Here is a 21,009-nt window from a genome sequence, read left to right on the forward strand (position 1 = left end):
TCATTTATTGGCGAAAAGTTTTTCTTAAAATTATATTATCCATATACAACTGTCAAAACTTGAAAGTGCCATATAAATCTGTTATGTCTATTAAATGTGTACACTTAACACTATTCCTGTCAGCTGTACTATAAAAGAAACAATACTTTAAAATATTAAGAAATCATTTGATGGTTTAATAAAATAAATATTTTTGATGATTCTAAAACTTCTAACTCTAGTAAAGTTTATAATTCTATGAAACAGACCGGTGTGAAAGTTAAATTATCAAACATCTATAGCTTTTTAATAAGATAAGCACTAAGCAGTCTTATAGTTGTAGTAGCCTTTTCGAGATAGCTACTTCACGATGTCTATGCGGAAAAGGAGTGGATCTGGCTCAAAGAGACATCTAAAAGAAAAGGTTGTACAAATATATGAATCATTTTTCAAAGGAGATGATTTAACCAGTGACAATCCAACATTTTGGGATGAGTTCTTCCTCCTTAAGCCCAAAATTCCACAGTTAGAAGCAGAGATCCAGAAACTAACTGTGGATCAACTTAATAACTTGAAAGATAATATTAACCTTTTAGTTTCCCAATGTATAGAGATGCAGGGACAAGAACATCATATAAGGTAACAAGAAAAAGTGAATAAATTTCGTAACTATTATATTAAAGGTCCTTAAGGAATATCAATAACTTTCCAGATTAGTGTATGCTCTTCAGACTTTCAGTGTCATATTAACAACAATGTACCAAAGAGCTAGTCAAGATCCCAGTATAAACTTAAAACATGTGCTTCTGGGTGAAAATCCAAATATTAAAATGCAGAAACTTCTAGAACATTGTGGTTCAGTGTTATCAGGTATCTATTTATTGATGTAATTAATTAATGACCACTCGACATAGTCTAACAACAATTCTAAGTATATATCACTAAGTAAGATTATTTCTGAATATTCATTCATTTAACTTAAATTAAATTATAAATATAAATAGTTTTTGTTTAAAGGAGACAACTTATTTGATATAAAAACTATTTTGTTCCTAGGTGACGTTCCTGATAGTTTGAAATCGATGGTTTTAAAGTTACTGCTGATTATAGCGACGGGTTTTGATAATATCGATGACAACCCCCTCGTGGAATACCTGATGTCACATTCATTGTTTGATCCCCTCATACAACTTCTGTGCACATCGTCGGAAAGACAACACCATGGTGTGTATCATCTCAATAATCAGTTATTAACTAGTAAATTAACTAACTTTGGATACACAGATACAATTTTAATGTAAAAATTGCATTATTATAATCTATAATCACATCTCATCTGCCCGTGATCACGGTTGCTGAAAAGTAACCAAAACATCGGCAGTATGTAGTTTTTTACAAAAATAAAATCACGCGTAGTTCATCCGAAAAATACTAGTTTCATTTAAATGAATAAAACTCGCGAAAATCTTAGATCTCATTATAATGATAATGATTAAAATCTCGAATGGACCTCCAATAATTTTCATGTTGTAGTTAAAATATAAGTAAAGCTGAATAAACTAACTGGAGGCTGTCCTTACTGACACTCGGACAATGTATTTTTTTATCTGTCGCAATGAAATTAAATTGTATTGGATATTATCTGTGCTGTTACTCCATTTGTCGACCAGTACATATATTTTTTCAGACTACTTTCGCTAGTTTACACCCCGTCCCCCTTTTTTAAGAAAAAATAAGAATAGGCTGACCCCCTTCCCCTTTTAAATATTTATTACTCAATAATCTAAAAGAAAATTATAAATTTTTCTAAATAACAATGTTTGGGCATGTTTATTTGTACTTAGGAAAGTGCTAAATTTTTTTATTTGGTTTTGATAATTCATCTTAAAATCTTTACCTTCAAAGCAATATAAAATTCTCAGTTGCCTGCACCTTTTAAAAGTATAATTTAACATTGCTCATTTATGATCTTATCAAGACTCCCTCCCGCCCCCTCGTTAGAATAAATAAGTAAGGGCCGAACTAAATTGTCTTACAGGTATACATACACGTATTTAGGTCCAGTATTTAATGAAATTTTTTTATTCTAATGACACATACAGACGCCATAATTTTTTTTTAATCTGTATATTTATTGAACATGACATATATGGTATCTTTAAGGTTACGATGTGGTGCTGCTGGTGATGTTTCTGGTGAATTATAAGAAGCAGGAGTCGGCTAACCCTTATGTTGTTAAGCTGTCCATATTGGATGATGAATGTGCATTGAACGGGTGAGATTTTTTATTATGCATTTTTTTTGTTATAACTACTTTGTTTGTCTGTGATGTTGCATCCATTGTGTATCTGTGGAAAAAATTTAAAAAAAATTATAAATAATATTTTCAAGCCCTATCTGATAAAACTAAGTGCTATTCGTAATATATGTACGGTGAAAACAACAAAGAGGAAGTATAACATACACAGCAGTAGTATTTTCCTGAAAAACCAAACATTCCAAATACATTTGTCAATATTTTAATTACTACTTAACAACAGTATATATTTTATACCTAACACATTTGCCAATTTTTTTTTGCATCGTCTTGGGGTCCTCAAATTTTTAATCTAAAAATTAGTTCCATATATCTCTAAATGATGCAAAAAAAGTTAGGTATATCTATCCATACTAATATTATAAATACGAAAGTAACTCTGTTTGTCTGTCTGTTACTCAATCACGCCTAAACTACTGAACCGATTTGGTTCTATGGAGATATTTTGATACCCGAGAAAGGACATAGGCTACTTTTTACTCCTGCAAAATGACGCATTCCCATGGGAACATTCAGGCGGGCCGATCGCTTTTACGCCTAAACTACTGAACAGATTTAAATGAAATTTGGTAAGGAGATAGTTTGAGACTTAAAAAAGGACATGAGTTACTTTTGACCGCGGGAAAACAACGCAATCCTATGGGAAAAATTACTTTTCTGGCCAAGGAAGGAAAAACAAAAAACATCGTATATAAAAATGTATTGCAGTAACCTATTTTCTTCTTAAAATGTATTAACCTAACCTGACCTATGACAGTCACACTTAGTATGGCCTCATCCCATCTCGGCACAATTCAAACATACGTACAAAAAAGTACAACACAGGTTTTTTCATACTGCTATACAAAAAAACTATCCAATGCGGACGAAGTCACGGATAAAAGCTATATATTACTAATCCTGAAATTTACGCGGACGAAGTCGCGGGCAAAAACTAGTATGTATTTAAGGAATGGAAGCAAAATAATATACATTTATAACATTAATTATTTTTATATAATTATGTATTCATATAGTGTTTTTTTTAATCAGGAATATTTGTATTGAATACTTTTAAAAAATAATTTCAGTTACGGCCAAGTTATAACGGCGGCGTTGAACGACTTCGTGATGACCACGTTTGGTGGGATGCAAGCGAGTGGTGGCGGGTGGCTGTCCTCGCTCACCAGCATGGTCGGCGGGATATTCCTCACCACCGATGACACACAGCCAGTCGTTAGAGGACAGAGACAGAGGTTCAGATATTTCCTACTAGTGTTACCACCTGACAGCGACATCTATCGTCTGTGTTTGAATTTAGACACAATACAACTTATACCGTGATGTGATGTGATTAAAAGAAATTTTGATATAGGTTATAGGCTATGTTTTGTGCGAATTTGGAAGAGATACAAACGTCCTTACACAGCTCCATCTATACATACTAACTTGTGAATATATTATAAAAATAGGATTTTTATTTTATCTAATCAAGAATAAGTTTGCTTAAATTATCTTATATACTACATTATATACGACGAGATGCGCCTTACCATTGTTTAAAGGTTAAGTTAAGCTACCCTAGCGTTCTGGTACCGGACTTTTATTTTTGGATGGGTCAACCCTAAAATAAATTTTTTTGATAAAAACTATCCCAGATTACGGGGCTATCGAACTAAAACCTAGTGACAGTCTTAAGTTGTTTGAAATTAAAATAATCAGTGACTAGGAATATTAATAAGAAATACATAGTGACAGAAGATGAAAAAAATTGTTTATTTAATTAAGCAACACTTAGAATGTAATGATCTAAGACTTTCGCGAGTTATCGTTTAATGAAAGTAATATTACGGCTTACTACGCGTGCTACCTCGTCTTTGTGCTCACGGTCGCTGCGAGTCTGCTGCGTCGGGAGTGGGTACTTTCAAAATAATAAAATACGCGTAGTACATACGAAAATATAAGTTCTATTTAAATATGTACTTACAATTAGAATATTTTTCTGTATAGGGCTGTTCATATTATGATCATGTGTATAATTGTATGTGTGTATGTTTATCGTCGTCGCGTCATCACCCTGTATATAATGTTTCAGTGGCACAGAGGAAGGTATGCTGCTAGGTCTGTTCGCTGCTGCTCATCTCAACCGGAACTTCATGACGACGTTGGCGCACTCCTCGGCAGCCTCCGCACCTCCCTCCCCTCCAGCCACGCTGCCTCCCAGACAGGTATATATATATATATATATATAAAAAATAATAAACTAACTACATTTTTCATATAACACGTCTCTATACTAAATGCAAGTACTCCTTATGTTAATGGAAACAAAAAATCAATTACACAAAATATGCCAAGTAAATCAGATAGATATAGTGTTACAAGCACCCGCGAGGGGAGGTATTGAACACTGTTCCCATCTGACGTCACAGCAAGCCAATATAAAAATATTTAGTTTGATAAGTCCCTTTTCTGAATTACACTTTCATATCTTCCTTACAGTGATGGGGAAACTTGAAATATAATAAAATTTCTATTAAAATATAATATAATATAAGTTTTTCAATACTGAAAAACATTATTATTTATAGAGGCATAACAGCAAAATTTGTCTACAGCCTACTAAAAGGCTTGGGCCTGTCTAGAACATAATTTTATTTTTATAATGTTCTTCGAAGGCAGCCCTAGTAGGTTCTTTTCAAATTTGGTTAGGAGAGAGGAGCTTGGACGGTGGAGGTGAGCGTTTAACGCGCATTAGATGGGCCCCTTAAACCTACACCTGGGTCGCAAGTCCTTGGCACTGTTGAAGCTCCTCTCCCTGCATCATGGACCCGGCACCCGCACGGTGAATCCATGGAATGCTGAGAGGTTTCGTCTCATTATCGTGTTACAATATTTTCTTCTCTATTGCAGAGTCCACCCAATCTCGCTCAGATCCAAGCTCTCAATAACGACCAACCAACAAATTTACTAGTGACTTTCTTTCAGTACTGGTGAGTCATGACATTTGACATATTATACATAAACGACAAAAAAGTATTGTCTCTGATCATATTTAGAACATTTGATGTTTTTGAATTTAAATGGCAATAGTTTTTAAATATTTATAGCTATTATTTAAATAAAGAAATAGAAACATCTTTATGTAAGTAATATGAATATTTACCCACCATATGTTGAGTTAATATAATTGTTTAAATAATTTGAATTAATCCAACTATGTTTTTGAGATGTGTAGAATTAAAATTGTCTACGGAAAACTTTCTTTGGTTATTTTAAATCAGAGATTCCCAAACTTATGTTGTCTCTGCCCAGTTTGAGAAAAAAAAATATTTTTAGGGCCCCCATTCTTTCACCTACTGAAAGGCCACTGTAACTTCGAATTAAATGAATTGATTATTGTTTGCATTTAGCCAGCTCACAGCGACCCATTTTTTGTTCTAAGTCTCTTACCGCCCCTTTAGGCCGAAAGCGCCCACCAGGGGGCGTTATCGCCGACTTTGAGAAAGGCTGTTATAAACGGGACATTGTAGCTTGCTCATAAAATTGGACAATTTATATTATTGTGATTTATTTAATTCTCTTAATTGTACATCACAATAGTATGTCTTCTTCTTCCTGGCAATTATCCCAGCTTCAGCCAGGGTCTGCCACATCATATATGTGCTGTGTGCTAATGATTATGTCTGGACACATTCCAGTTCTATAGTGATGGCGGATACCCGCACGGAGACGAGCATCAACAAGTGCAGTCTCTGTTTCATCACCCTCACTTGTATTGTGGAGGAACAGTTCGCCAACTCAATAATGCATGATCAGAATCTGACTTTTAAGGTATCACAGTTATACATATTTATATATATTACTTAATAATTAATGTGTATGTACTTTATTTATACTAGCTCCTACACTTTCTAGATATAGTATTACAAAAAAAATATTAATATATAACATTAAACCGAACTGGATAATTTTAACCGTTATCAAGATAGACCCTCACAAGTACAAACATATATATATATATATATATATATAAATTTTCGTCTTCCAGGTCCAACTGTATCGTCTACCGATGCGTCATCGAAAAATAGTTCCAGAAGAACCGCCATCACAACCTCTGGCCTCCACACTCATAGGTTATATACTATACATAATATTATCTATATAAGGAAAGCTGTGAGCTAATACGCGGAGTGACTCAAAGACAAGTACACTGCAGACATTACTCCAGTCATCATTTTAACATAAGAAGTTTTTAAATGCATTGCTTATACTTACATATACTTTCCAGATCTCCTCATCGAGTTCATCATGTGTCACCTCCTCAAGAAGTTCCCCGGTGACTTATATTCTCTCTGTGTGGGTGTCCTACTCCGCCTCCTGAGTTATCAGAAGCGATGTCGTGTCAGATTATCCCGGGATTGGCGCCCACTGTGGGCGGCGCTCATAGCCCTGCTGAAGTTCCTAGTCACCAACGAGAGTGTACTGCTCAGAAAACATAATATATTCATTATGGCACAACAGGTAATATTTTGTATACAGAGAAAAACATAGATAATATATATACACACACACATATATATATATAAAACTAAAATGTTTTGTAAATATGTCGTTCTAACATTTAATGTGATAAATTGACATTGTTAAAAATTCATTAATAACTAAGAGTAATGAAACAAAGCAAATTATTTCTTTTTAATTACTAAGAACTGCTATTATTTATTTCAATGAGCTGTACTATTTATATCCCAGGTGGTGAATATTTTCAATCTGTTCATAACATTCGGAGACACTTTCCTGCCCACCCCGGCCTCCTATGACCAACTGTACTATGAACTCATCAGGATGTACCTAGTATTTGACAACCTGTTCTTCATGGGTGAGATCCTCATATTACTGATAGTTCAATTATTATTCAATGACAGACATATCAAATCAAATTTTCATACAGATAAAGAATTCTGTAGGAATCTAAAAAGAAATGAATAAAGCTTCTGAGTGTTATATGTCTCCCTCAGCGTGCTGGTACTATTTTGAATTATCCAAAAGAATTGAATCCGAGTGACCCCTACATGTATGTATCACTTATCAGCTCTCCGCTACTCCACCGGTGACGGTGAGTTCAAGGCGGAAGCCCTCCGCCTGGCCAACTGTTTGGTCAACGTTAGAGCGATCGTCCAACACTTCTCACCCAAGATAGACGCCTGGCTGGCCTCGCAGCACCTCTCCACACCCACAGAGGACCAGGTATACATATACAGGATGTTGTATACACTCACACACGCATCGCCAGTACACACACACACACACACACACAGAACTTTAAATAACATTATAAAGCAGTTAGAAGTCTACTCGTAAATAATCGCGTTCTTATCTACCTATTAACGTTTCGTGAAACCTCTCTAAATGTATAAGCTCACAGCTCACGTGTTGAATATTAATTCATTAAATATTAATTAATATTTTAAAATAAACTTATTGAGACGTTCAACCGAATACGTTACAGATCCTGGAAGTGGTTCGTAAGAACTACGACAGTCTGATACTAAAGTTACAAGAGGGTCTGGAGGGCTACGAGCGATACAACGAGAAGACCCACAAGGCTCTGCTAAGCAAACTGGTCCGCGTAGCAGCGAGCTACGCGCGGGCTCGTAGCGACGCCGCTACGCTCACCCAGCACTCGGCCGCGCTACTAGACCACTATACAGCGCTCGCCTGATAAAATATACATATCCAAAGGATTATTATAGAAGGAATAAAGAATTCTTAGGATTACAATAAAGTTTATGTAGCTATGATCGAGTTCAAATGGCTATGATCCGGTTCATATGGCTATGATCCGGTTCATATGGCTATGATCCGGTTCATATGGCTATGATCCGGTTCATATAGCTAAGATCTTCTTGAAATGGCTATGATCATTATCATATCATGTTATATAATTTTTTCAATACAGCTTTGATCACACTCCCAGCAAAGCTTGAAATCAATGTTTTTTTATATTATTAGTACGTATGGTAAGCTAGAGAACCTGGACGATTTAAAATGTATAACAATTTGTATGTTTCCGTTGTCGCTTGATTAATACTTATCAGTGTATGTATCTAGAACTACAAGACCGAGTCATTATATAAGTTTGTATTAAATGAGACGCAGCGATGCCGCGGGCGGAGACTAGTTTAATATAATGTGTAAATAGTACTTACATTAGGCGAGTGCACACGAGGACGACGGCTTAAGAATCGTGTGTCGTAAGAAGAAATTATAAATTCTAAATGTATTTAAAAATGTTGTGATCCGCTTGTATGTTACTTTACTTATATTTAATGAAATTATAATTTAACGATTAACCAAAACGATTTAAAGTTACCCCCCGAGTTATTTGGTCATTATATTTAAAATTATTTACATAGATCGTAACAGAAAAGCTCTGACGCCATCACAGAGATACATAATATATATATCCTGTTTTGTGAATTATTTTTTTTTTGTTAATTAATAAAAGACTGATAACAAAACGTCAATTTTATTTTAATATAACATAAGAGGGTACAAAATTAAGTACTTTAATAAAAGACTAGATATATTTTTGGTAGAACTTTGATTTGATAGTTTATATGGAACGGGTCTTATACGGATAGCTCGACACTCGTATTCGGTAGTTTCCTCACAATCAGGCGATTCACTTCTGTTGCATCCTCATTTCAGCGGCGGCTTCTATCACCAAGTCCTGCAATTCCTTTGGCAGCACAGTTTTCTGAGTTAACTTCCTGTTATCGCCGTCATAGTACGTCACTTCCTGCAAATTTTCCTTGCTCTCGGCGGTTTCGTCCTCGCTGTTTGTATATTTTATTTCGTTCCTGGTATTTTCCGTACGTTTCCCCGACCTTCCCCTGGACTCGTCGGATTTGGTAGAGCTGGTATCGTTTAGTTCATCCAACAGCATCTGCGATGGAAATATCGGTACGAATTTCTGTCCGTTGCACAAACTCTCCAAAGTTTTCTCCAGCTCCGTTATTCTGTTTGCCAGAATTCTGCAACGTCACCAAAACTTTATCAACAACAAACTTCCTCATATAGTCTATACCTACATATGTGATAGAAAAAGTATAAATGCACATATATCTTGACTAATACCTACTGGTTGGTCTTCCTTTGATGCTGTAAGGCTATGGACTTGTCATTCAGTGCTTCAAACAATCCCAAACAAATTCGCTTCAACTCCTGAGCTGAGCCTCTTTTCAAACCAGTTTTAGAATTTATGTCCAGATACTCTCTGACTGAAATAAAAAAAATAAAATATATTGAGACCTTCAAATAATGCAAGATTAACAAATACTGTGAGCTGCAGTACAGCTTATATTTTAGCACACCATCACGTGCGATTCATGAGTGTAATACTGCAAACGCGAAGTGTCTTGTTTCGATACAAACTCGTGTTAAGGTTGCTGCTTAAAACTTATACATCTTTTATTTTCGTACCTTGTTTCTGTGTCATGACATCAGCGAAACCTTTTTTGATGTACGGCTCACTCTTGTTCCTATTATCGAGTAAGGTCTGAAAAAAAAATGTTAAAAAGTATATCGCGAAGGCTAAAAAACTTTTACCACATTGGTTATTTATAATCTGCAACTAAGAAGCCTTTCTCCCGATGAGTGAGAAAAACGGTTGCCTTTTCCCTTTTCCTCTTCCTCTCCCACAACCAAAGTCGGCATCCGCAACATCCCTTATGTTGCAGATGTCCACAAGCGACGGTGACTACCTGCATCAGGTAGGCCGTCTGTTCGTTTGCCCCCTTTGTTATATAAAAAACTACTGACCACAGATAAAAAAATCATATAGTTACGTAGTCTTAGTTAATATACATACTGGGTGGAAAACTATATTGAACCTTTAATAACCTCACCTTGTACTTGGTGAGAGTTCTTTTAACAATCTCCTTCTCAACCTGAAGCTGTGTTATTCTCTCGTGGAGATATTTGTTCTCTGTTAGCAGAGTGTCAACATCAACAAACGGGGTTGAATTCTCACTGTTCGTCTTCGCACTGTTGTTAAAGATCTGACTTATTAATCTTTGAACCTTATTTTTGTAATAGTCACGGTCTGATACTAATTCCTCCTTCTCATCCAACGTCGTCCTGTAGTCCAACTGGATCTGCCGATACTGTAAACATAAATTGAAATGTACAAATAAGTAACACTAATATAGATAATTAATAAATGAGACGAAACCTCTCAGCATTCCATGGATTCACCGTGCGGGTGCCGGGTCCATCGCGTTGCAGGGAGAGGAGCTTCAACAGTGCCTGGGACTCGCAACCCAGGTGTAGGTTTAAGGGGCCCCTAACTAACGCGCGTTAAACGCTCACCTCCAATGTCCAAGCTCCTCTCCCTACCTAACCATATTTGAAAAGAACCTACTAGGGCTGCTTTCGAAGTACGTTCCATGAACGAATTGATGTGAGTTCTGGACAGGCCCAAGTCTTTTAGTAGGTTGTAGAGAGATTTAGCCGTTATACCTCTCGCTCCCACTTCTACCGCGTATAATATTTTATTTAATGTTTTCATATAAAGTGCTTTGGAAATATTCAAATACATTTCCAATTAAACAAACATACAGACAAAGCTTTATACATTTATATAAACCGGAGTTATAATTTTTTTTTTTTAATAATTTCTCTAGTTATTCACCATTTAAATGAAACTAGTGTTATTCGGTTTTACTACGCGGATTTTATTATTTAAAAACTACATAATCCCGACGTGTCGATGGCGGTAGATGATAAATAACAAGGACCAACTGACAGACATTCACACCTCGTCTGCCCGTGATCACGGTTGCTGCAAAGTAACCGAAACTTCGGGATTATGTAGTTTTTAAATAATAAAAATCCGCGTAGTAAATCCGAATAACACTAGTTTCATTTAAATGAATACTCGCGAAAATCTTAGATCTCATTATTTTCACCTTTTTCTGAACTCTTTCCAAATCCTGAACGAGTATTTCATAATCCGTCTTCGCAAAGGCGGTGCATGTTTTCTTGTTCCCGTTGTTTTCGTCAAAACCAATCTTCTGTAGTTCCTTCCTTAACGCTAATATATCACCGTTAGCTTCTTCCAGCTTACTCTTCAAACTCTCTACCTGAATAAAATTTAATGAGGAACAATACATCCAATACACTAACCAAATATTTTTTTCACTAATAAAAAAAAAAAAAAACATGAAAGTGAACGTTATTAATAATTTGAATGTTACTATGAATTCTAGTAATCACAACAGCAAAAAAACATTTAGGAATAAACAAAAACTATTTGAAGCTTATCTCATAATAAAAATTTTCTACTTTTAAAATCATTTGTACATAAAATAAAATAAAAAATGTTAATAATTAAGGATATACATAAATAATTTTAATTTGGCAATAAACTATACTATTTAATAAATAAGTTTTATCTAGAAGGAAAATTTTACAACACTAATACATGTAAAAATTTCATGGGAACTATAAAACATGAAACTTCTTAGCTTTCAGTGGATTCACTGTGCGGGTGCTGGGTCCTTCACATTGCAGGGAGAGGAGCTTCAACAGTGCCTGGGACCTGCGACCCAGGTGTAGGTTTAAAGGCCCTTTTCTAAATCATTAAATGCTCACTTCCACCGTCCAAGCTCCTCTCTCTACCTACCCAAATGTGAAAAGAACCTACTAGGGCTGCCTTTCAAGTACGATCCAAGAATGAATTGATATGCTGTGAATATTACATACCTCTAATTTAAGCATATTATTGCTTTCTTTTGTCCTAGCTAATATTTCGCTGCCACTGATTGTGTTGGTCGGTGCAAATCTATCGAGATTATTGTTATGTTGCATGTGTTTCTTACATTTTAATTGTTCTACTAGCATTTTGTATCTATCCCTCTCCATACAACATTTATCAAGTTCATTGCTCATTATGGAGAGTGCATCTATTTTACTTTGCAGTTTACTCTTAAGCACCGAATTCTGAAACATATTTTATATCTCATTTTACTCATAAATTATATTTTATAATGAACTTGATTATTTTCTATTCAGTTTGATTAAATATATTTTTTACTCAAAAATTTATATTAATAGCGTTTCTTGATAAACCATTAATTTTTAAAAAAATCCATACACACCTCTAATACATAGTCGTCCAATTGTTGGTCTTGAAATTTAACTTTATTTGATTTGCTAAACATTATGTTGCTGTACAAAATTTTCATTCGAAAATATTAAGGTCTCAAGATATTCCTCAAACGTTTTCAGTATCCATAATTTTAAAGTTGCTGATAATAAATTACAACTTACAATCAATAATTGAGTAACATTACTTTATTGTACGCTTCCTATTTTTTGCAATATTATAAGTAAAACTATTATCGTTCAAGCTTTCATTTTATGGTTAATACAAAATTGTAAAGTGTATATAATTATAAATATTCAGCAAATCGATAATAAATCGTTTTGACTTTTTATCCGTTGATCGTTATCAGCTTCATAATGTTGGCAGTTTTATAAACAAAGATGTCATCAAATTAATAGTAAATATTTATTTGTGTATATAAAATATAATTGTAATTTGATTCACGAAAACATAGGAAAACGGAAATTCAAATTTATACTATTGGTATAACATACCTGTTTTACCATTAACATAAACGAGTATCTATACCTTGAAGTATATGTGTAGTCTATGGTTTGTTATAATTATTTTTGCCAAAATGTCAAATCGTGTTACGGTGTTTGCACATAACACGGGGTTTCTTTGTATTTAATTGCCGATGCTTAAATTTGTAAATTGTTTTTATCATCCCTGCCACTCTGATGCCATGTTATGTAGCCGGAGACAAAGATTTACAGTGTCTTCGTCTTAACATTCGATTAGAATGGCCGCATCTGCTACAGAGATTGACGATTTCTTAAGCGGACCTCTTGTTTCGTGGGTGAGTGAACAGTCATCCGTTATTAACTGGGTTGAAACTAAATCGTGGTGATTTTTTGCAAAAAAAAAGTTGAAAAGAGTTATCAAACACAACTCTTTTATACATACAATATTTAACTTTCAATTGATATAAACTTACTCTAAGATTATCATAAACACTTGCGCTAAAAATAAATATACTACTTTGCTACATTTCTTCTTTGTCAGTTCTTGTCCCGAGAAACTAAGAACTTATTAACAACATCTGATATCTCCATACAATGAAAATATACATGTTTTTGTCTTGAATGCCTGTGATAATATTTTTCCCATCAAATTATAACAGTTCTATCAGTATCTGCCAGCTAATATTTATGAACAAGAATCATTAGAAACAATGGAATCTATTAACCTAATTTCTAAACTTGTTTATAAAATAAAAAATTTATCTAGGTTACACCTAATATTTAGATGAAAAATATTCAAATTTTTTTTTTACAAATATTAGTAAGTGATTAATATATTATAAATTTCAGCTCAAATCATGTATCCCCAACCCAGACACAATACAGGAATATTCCTCCTTATTCAATGGAGATATTTTATATCACATTTATCTCCAAATAGACCCGGAGCCCTCCTTCCATATAACAAAGCTGACAGGTCTTGAAGACCAAGCTCTTATACTTGGAAGGGTGAAAAATTTTGATGCCATCATAAAAAATTTGAAAAATTTATATGACGAGGAGTTAGGGATGACACTTTTAGTTGTACCAGAATGTATATGCCTAGGGAAGGCACCGGAAACAAAGCAGGGTCTTGAAAATATGAAGCTATTAGTTCTATTGCTGCTAGGTGCAGCTGTTCAGTGTCCGAATAAAGAGATATTCATCACCAGAATCAAGGAGCTGGATGTAGACCTACAACATAACATTGTGCAATGCATAAAACAGGTATCTATATAGTATTGCATGTAAAAAAAGAAAATTTAAACATGTGTCCATTGTGGTACATTGATAAGGCCCTCAAATTTAAAAATCTATTATAAAGCTATAAACACAAAGGACTGTAGAAACACTTTGTACTTTTGAATTCTCAATGAACAATATATATATATATGTAAATGGTGCCTTACAAATATATTAGTAAAGTAACCTTGGCTAACTATGTGACAATGCCATAAATGCTTACTTACAACCGTACATGGTATAGTAATTAATGTGCTTGCATCATTTATCAAATCTATTATATAATAATTTATTCCTCATTGATACTCAAGTCATTTTTGATTACGCTACATAGAATATACTAAAGGGAGAGGAGCTTGGACAGTGGAGGTGAGCGTTTAACGCACGTTAGTTAGGGGCCCCTTAAACCTACACCTGGGTCGCCAGTCCCAGGCACTGTTGAAGCTCCTCTCCCTGCAACGATGGACTCGGCACCCACATGGTGAATCCATTGAATGCTAAGAGCTTTCATCTCTTATATTTTTAATTGTCACAAAGTAAATGTACCAAATAAATATTACTTATTACCTTTTAAAGCAATCCCCATAGCCGAGTATTTTGGTTGTTGTGAAATGAACCTTGGCTTAAAACATTGCTTCATCCATTAGCACTACTCTGTGACATTCATTTGTTTGAGATTTCTCGTAATTTTATGTATCAACAAATAATGTTATTATGTTTGGATATAAAAAAATATTAATATATATTTTTTTATTAGGTAACGGACATGCAAACAGTAGTTCTGACACCGGATGCGATAGATCTCTTCCAATCTCCGACAATGTTTAATCATATGCGGAGATTGGCCAAGGAGAGAGATCATTATCTGCAGAACTGGGCGACTCTTGTGCTTAACGAGGACCTATGTGAAACTGAAAATGAGAATAAGAATGTCAATCGATCCACGCAGAACATCAGTCAGAACAACGGTGAAAGTCAACATTTGGCCGTAGAACTGGCTGATTGGAAGGCAAGGTTGAGGAAACAAAGGCAGGAATTGTGAGTTATGTCCATTAAAAATATATATTTATTTTAATTATATTTTTAACTTTAAAGAAACGTGGAAAAAATACTACAAATACATTTTTTTAGATATCAGGCAATTAAAAATTAAAACACTACACACAGCTACAGCTCTGTATAACACACACGTTATATTACAGAATTGTTAGGCTCAAATCTTATCTCGTGTAGACGAATTTTTTCCTATATTTTCTATTCAAAACCTAACCTTTTTATATTCAGGGAGGAAAAATCGGAGCAGTTGTCTGAATGTAGAGAAGAATTGGAACATACAAAATTAGTCCTCGCGAAGTTGCGTACGGAGAGCCAAGAATGGTTCAACGAAGCGAGAAAAGCTACCGGATATAGAGACGAAGTGGACGCCCTGAGGGAGAAGGCTGAGAGATGTGATCGGTAACCAACATTACAAAACAATTACGAACTCCACAGATTAATTTTAAGATAAAACGAGATCTAAGACTTTCGCGAGTATTCATTTAAATGAAACTAATATTTTTCGGGTAACTAACGGTTAGTTATTTTATTATTTTTAAAAACTACATACTACTGACGTTACGGTCAATAGAGATGTGGATAACATCTCGTCTGAGGAAAGTAATCGAAAATATTAGTTTCATTCAATTTGAAAATCATTTATTTTTTTTAACAGGTTAGAACAGGAAATCCAGAGATACCGGGACCGGTTGGCCGATGCGGAGTATTATAAGACGCGGGTTACAGAGCTGCGAGAAGATAACAAGGCTTTGATGGACACCAGGGACGCTTTGGAGGAACAGCTGCAAAGGGCGCGTAAGAGGGCAGAGCAGTGTCTGTCATTGGAAGCGGCCATGATAAAACTCAAGAGAGAAGCCAACGACATCGCTCTGGTGAGATATTTAATGACACCTTCAATACTTACCACTTCCCTCAGCTTTACTCATGATATAAAATTAGCAGTAGAATACATGAAAGCAAATTATTTTCCAGGAAAGGGATGCTGATCAACAGAAGATTCAAGAATTAATTGAAGAGAACAATCATTTGCAGTACATAACGAGATCGGTTTTGAGCGAAAGCAACAACAGTAACCTGGACACGGACAACGAGTGCGAGAACACCCTGGAGTCTGGAGAAAATAGTCTATCGGAACAATTGACAAGCAACGCCCAGGCCAGAGCGCTGAAACTCGAACTGGAAAATAAACGGCTGCTGTCGACTATAGACAGTCTGAGGGAACAATCGCTGCTAGAAGGCAGCGACAAAGTACTGGATCTAGAGAAAGAAAAGAAAAGACTAGCTCTTAAATGCGAACAATTACAAGAAAATTGCAACAGATTCAAGCAACAGAACTCTGAACTAGAAGAAGTGTTCAAGAACGCGCTGGAAGAGAACAGAAAACTGCAAGACTCTATCGACAGTCAGAAAGCTTTCATAGACAGACAATCTATAGATAGAGATTCAGAGAAAAACAAATTACAGGACTTCGAAAATCATTTGGAGTCATTGACCAAAGACAAGCAGAGGATGCAAATGCTATGCGAGTCAATACAGAGGAGAGCCGACGATCTCGAGAGGACTTTGGACGCTAGGACCAAGGAACTCAACAATATCAAACCTGAAGCAGAAAAGGCCACCTTACTGATAATACAAACAGAGGAATTGAAAACTAAGCTGACGTACAGCGAGAAGGAAAGCCACAGCTTACAGAGAGAAGTTAACAAATTACGTGAAGCGGTCGAGGAGAAAGACGTTATCATAGATAGGATAAGCACTGAGATAGAAATAAAGAATAAAGAAATAGAAAGATTGGCTAGACAGATAGAGATCAATCAGAATTTGAGTAGTAGACTGCAGGACTTGGAACAGAAGACTCAGGAGTTGAAGTCACATAAGAAAGTGGACACGGAAACGATACAGATGCTGCAGAAAGATCTTATATCAGAGAAGGTTAATTTTGATAAATTAAGAAATTGCATGGAGAAGATCGGCATCAATACATCCGATGTCATATCCAAAGATGTCAGCGTGGAGGACTTGTTGGACAGAATAATAACCAACGTAGACCACGAGGCTTTAATATCTGAAATAACCTCAAAGACTATTTGCTCAAAATCGGTACCGTGTAACTGTCATAATACGGAAAAACCGGAAATCGACGAAAACGTTATTAACCCGCAGATCGAACAATTGAATGCGGACTTGGCGGCCCTACAAGTGTCGCTTGAGAATTGTCAAGCTGAAAACGCTAAGTTACAAGTTAACATAGCTACGTTAAATTCACAAAACGGCTCCCTCATCTCCCAACAAATGACGTTACAACTGGCCAACAGTCAGTTGGCGGCGGAGAAAGACGAAATCATGAAACAATTGGAAGTTTTAAAAGACAAACAAGATGATCTACTCCGAGACCAAGTGGCGCTGCAAACGTTACACGAACAGTTGAACATGGAATACGAAATGTTACTCAGCGAGAAGGAACCCGTTAAGGCCGCTATAAGAGATTTGAAGATCGAGAACAGGGAGCTGAAGGAAAAACTGACCGGCTATGAGAAAAAAATAGCCGATTTCGAATTAGAGAGAGAAAATCTTAAGATAGAGTCGAGAAATCTGACAAACCTTAGAGCTGAACACTCCAAGTTGAAGGAGGACTTTAGAAATTTGTTCACAGCGAGCGATAGGCTTAAAAACGAATACAGGAACATGCAAGACGAATACAGGAATCTTAGAAGCGAAGTCTCACAACTCAAACTGAGGAACACGGAAATGTCCGGAGAAATTAACACGAAAGTGGAAGTCATAACTAGTATGGAATTAGAAATAAGCAAAACAAATCAACACTGCGAGATGCTCATACTGATGAACAAAAACTTGGACGCCGACAGACGGTCCTTGATGGACCACGTGTCACAACTCCTGACCCAGTATCACGAACTGTTGGCGCACTCGTTGAAGGACAAGCAGCATTATCACGAAGAAGAGAAGATGTTCGCCGACAGAGTGAATGCCTTATGTCGACAAAAGGAAAAACTGGAGGAGAAGATCATGGAACATTACAAAAAGTTAGACAACTGCACAACAAAGAGACGCGGCTTCGGCGCCTCGTTCGTGAAACGAGTGCGAAAAGCCGGCACTGATTTGATCAACAAAGTTCCGTCCAGAAACAAGAGGATAGAAGACGCCAACAGATCCAAGTCACAACTAACACTTGCTGGATCAGAATCCGGCGAATCAGATCCCGGACAGGATGTAGAAAAGTTGTCCAAACATTCAGATTACGATCAGGGATCTTCGAACCTGAATATGGAGTCACCGAGACATAGCGTAGATTCAAGCTTCAACAGACGCCTTGAGGATACATTCAAGAAGTCCGACAACATCGATATGAGTGGATCTATTCATAGTCTTGACCCCATCAGGTTGAATGAAGGTAATTTTGTAAGGAGACTGTCAGCGGCATCCATCCACAGCGGGGGTGGTGACGATGCGCTCATTAGGGCTTCTCTAAGACGACGACCGCATAAAGCCGTTCCGCCTACACATAGAAATAGTTTTCAAGGACTGGAAGCTGATCCTAGCCTGCCTGCAGGTAAACAAATATAAAACACCGATCTTTTATCAACTACCCTCGATATATTCGAAATTATTAATAACAAAATAAAGAGTTCCTTTATTTTTTGCTCACATAACTTGACTAATTAATAGTCCATCTTGGATTTTTTTCGTATCAGTTTAAGGAATATAGATTGAAACACCTATATTTATTTAAAAATGTATGACCCCAAAAAAATTTGCTTACACCTTAAATAATTCATTTTATTTTATACATGTTATACATTGTTACTTTGGTTTCAATCCCGTTTCCATTTCAGCTTCAAATCCTTCCCCGGTCTTTGGAACAGCAGGAACCCGCAGAACGGTTTACTTGGCCGAGGATAACCCAGAAGTTAACCTGAATAGCAAACCCCAGAGCACTCCGATCAAAGAGAATCCCACTTACTTGGTATACAATAGAATATCAACAGTCATAGGAGACGGTGCCTCTCAGAGTAACAGTGATAGATTAAATGACAGATCCGTGCCGGAACAATCCAGGAACACAGAAGAAAATCCAGTAGAGCGAGAAGCTTCTAGAGATAAGTCCGTCAACCGCAAGGATGTCAATGAATCTTCTAAAGAAACTGCCATTTGGTACGAATATGGGTGCGTTTGAAAAGTAATCGACTAAAGGTTGCCTTATATTTATGTATTAGTTGTACGTACACTTATAGTGTATCCAGTATTAATTTGCATTTATTTCACATTTGAATTATCAATGAAGTGATATTACTATTGGTAATTATATGAGATTAACTCGATTTGAGGCTAAACATTTTGCTTGTAAATAAAATAAACCTAGTGTAATTGATATGGGAACATTGGAGTATTGAATATTTGTAGGAAGGATGCCTTGCCAGTTTTCTGTGAACCATGTATAGCTGTTATATGAGTTGGTGACATTCATAATATTGATGGAACTAGTGATTTATGGTGAATATCTTAATAACTTTTATAGTACAATTAATTTTTTTTATTTTTTTTTTATTATATTATATTATATAGTATTATAAATTTAAATTTTACATGTTTTATAACAAAATTAACCCCCAGTGTACCTTGTGATTAATGAAATTTGTAACCATCACTCCATTATTACAAACAAACGAGTGGATTTAATTCAATGTAACATGTACTCGATGGGTGTGTTATGAGAACGGCATAGATTTTTTTTAATTTTTCTAGTACAAATAGATAGCTCATTAATAATTTACAATGTATTATAGACAACTAAATATAATTCCTATATTTTATTTAAGACTGCAGGATGTTTGATATGTTTTTTTTTTTTTTATCGATGACATAAACACAATGACATTTTAATTTTTTTTTTACATTAATGTTATGATTAATAGACTGATCAGTTGAAGTACCAATGTGTCCATTATTTTCATAAATCCTACATGGTTATTTTCCACAGCACCGCCTCTCAGGTTTTCCAACTAGGGTATAGGATGGGTTCTAAATGATGGTGCTTCGTTTAACTTATAGATATAACGCTACATCATGAACAAATTAAGATGTCTCATTATCTAATGTAATGTCTTTACGTAGCTAAAGCCTCTCACCGAATTACGTATTATAGCACAGTTCTTCCCAATAAACTATTAAAACTATTCTGGACTTTTATTGAAAAACACTATTAAAAAATAAATTTTTTATCTTTATTTTATAATGGAGATGTTAGTTTGAAATTTCGTTATACCTAAATATTATTTCTCAAATGTGTTTTTTTTATTACACACTTATGTATAGCTTTGTCCGCGACTCCGTCCGTGTGGACATCAGATTTTTTCGCTGCCACTACGGCCACAACCCGAACTGCACTTCGAGATCGAGGTCGGCATTGTCATCGGGATTGTGATTGGGAAGAAAATATTTTATAAGCTGATTATTTGAATTATAGGTAGAAATCACGATAAAAAAATGTGGTGTTCAAATTGATCGGCGTAATTTAGGAATCGGGATAAAAGTAACTTATGTAATTTTTCGGGGTCCATGTGTCTCTGTACCAAAATTCAGACAGTTACATTCGCATTTATATTATTATAGTAGGGATAAGGTATGTTTATTAACAATAATTGAATTTATATTTGGCTTAATTGACGTGATAATTAACGTCATCTTTTAATAATAATTAGTCAGGTTTTCAAGGTTTCTAAAATTCTTTTGAATTATTT

General features: G+C 35.3%; 3 protein-coding genes across 3 annotated transcripts; 2 read left to right on the plus strand and 1 right to left on the minus strand.

Moving 5' to 3' along the window:
- Positions 1 to 93: 93 nt before the first annotated feature.
- On the plus strand, positions 94 to 8,872 carry LOC116769795 (armadillo-like helical domain-containing protein 3). Its single transcript, XM_032660986.2, has 13 exons — positions 94 to 618; positions 692 to 849; positions 1,036 to 1,203; positions 2,143 to 2,254; positions 3,367 to 3,531; positions 4,371 to 4,503; positions 5,189 to 5,268; positions 5,977 to 6,109; positions 6,327 to 6,411; positions 6,567 to 6,799; positions 7,031 to 7,157; positions 7,371 to 7,525; positions 7,788 to 8,872. Exons 1-13 carry the CDS (start codon positions 350 to 352, stop codon positions 7,998 to 8,000), a joined length of 2,031 nt encoding a protein of 676 aa, XP_032516877.1. The 5' UTR covers positions 94 to 349; the 3' UTR covers positions 8,001 to 8,872.
- Positions 8,792 to 12,800, minus strand: LOC116769761 (coiled-coil domain-containing protein 149). The gene is made up of 7 exons (XM_061522443.1): positions 12,442 to 12,800; positions 12,047 to 12,283; positions 11,251 to 11,424; positions 10,189 to 10,446; positions 9,764 to 9,839; positions 9,423 to 9,561; positions 8,792 to 9,315 (listed from the first exon to the last, which is right to left on the minus strand). The coding sequence occupies exons 1-7, from the start codon at positions 12,526 to 12,528 to the stop codon at positions 8,964 to 8,966; spliced, it is 1,323 nt and encodes a 440-aa protein (XP_061378427.1). The 5' UTR covers positions 12,529 to 12,800; the 3' UTR covers positions 8,792 to 8,963.
- Positions 12,801 to 13,014: 214 nt separating this feature from the next.
- Positions 13,015 to 20,445, plus strand: LOC116769794 (protein Daple). Its single transcript, XM_061522442.1, has 7 exons — positions 13,015 to 13,248; positions 13,763 to 14,179; positions 14,952 to 15,232; positions 15,479 to 15,649; positions 15,906 to 16,122; positions 16,223 to 18,821; positions 19,105 to 20,445. The coding sequence occupies exons 1-7, from the start codon at positions 13,192 to 13,194 to the stop codon at positions 19,443 to 19,445; spliced, it is 4,083 nt and encodes a 1,360-aa protein (XP_061378426.1). The 5' UTR covers positions 13,015 to 13,191; the 3' UTR covers positions 19,446 to 20,445.
- The last annotated feature ends 564 nt before the right edge of the window (positions 20,446 to 21,009 follow it).

This window comes from Danaus plexippus, chromosome 14 (genome assembly GCF_018135715.1).
Source record: "Danaus plexippus chromosome 14, MEX_DaPlex, whole genome shotgun sequence".
Lineage (NCBI taxonomy): Eukaryota > Metazoa > Arthropoda > Insecta > Lepidoptera > Nymphalidae > Danaus > Danaus plexippus.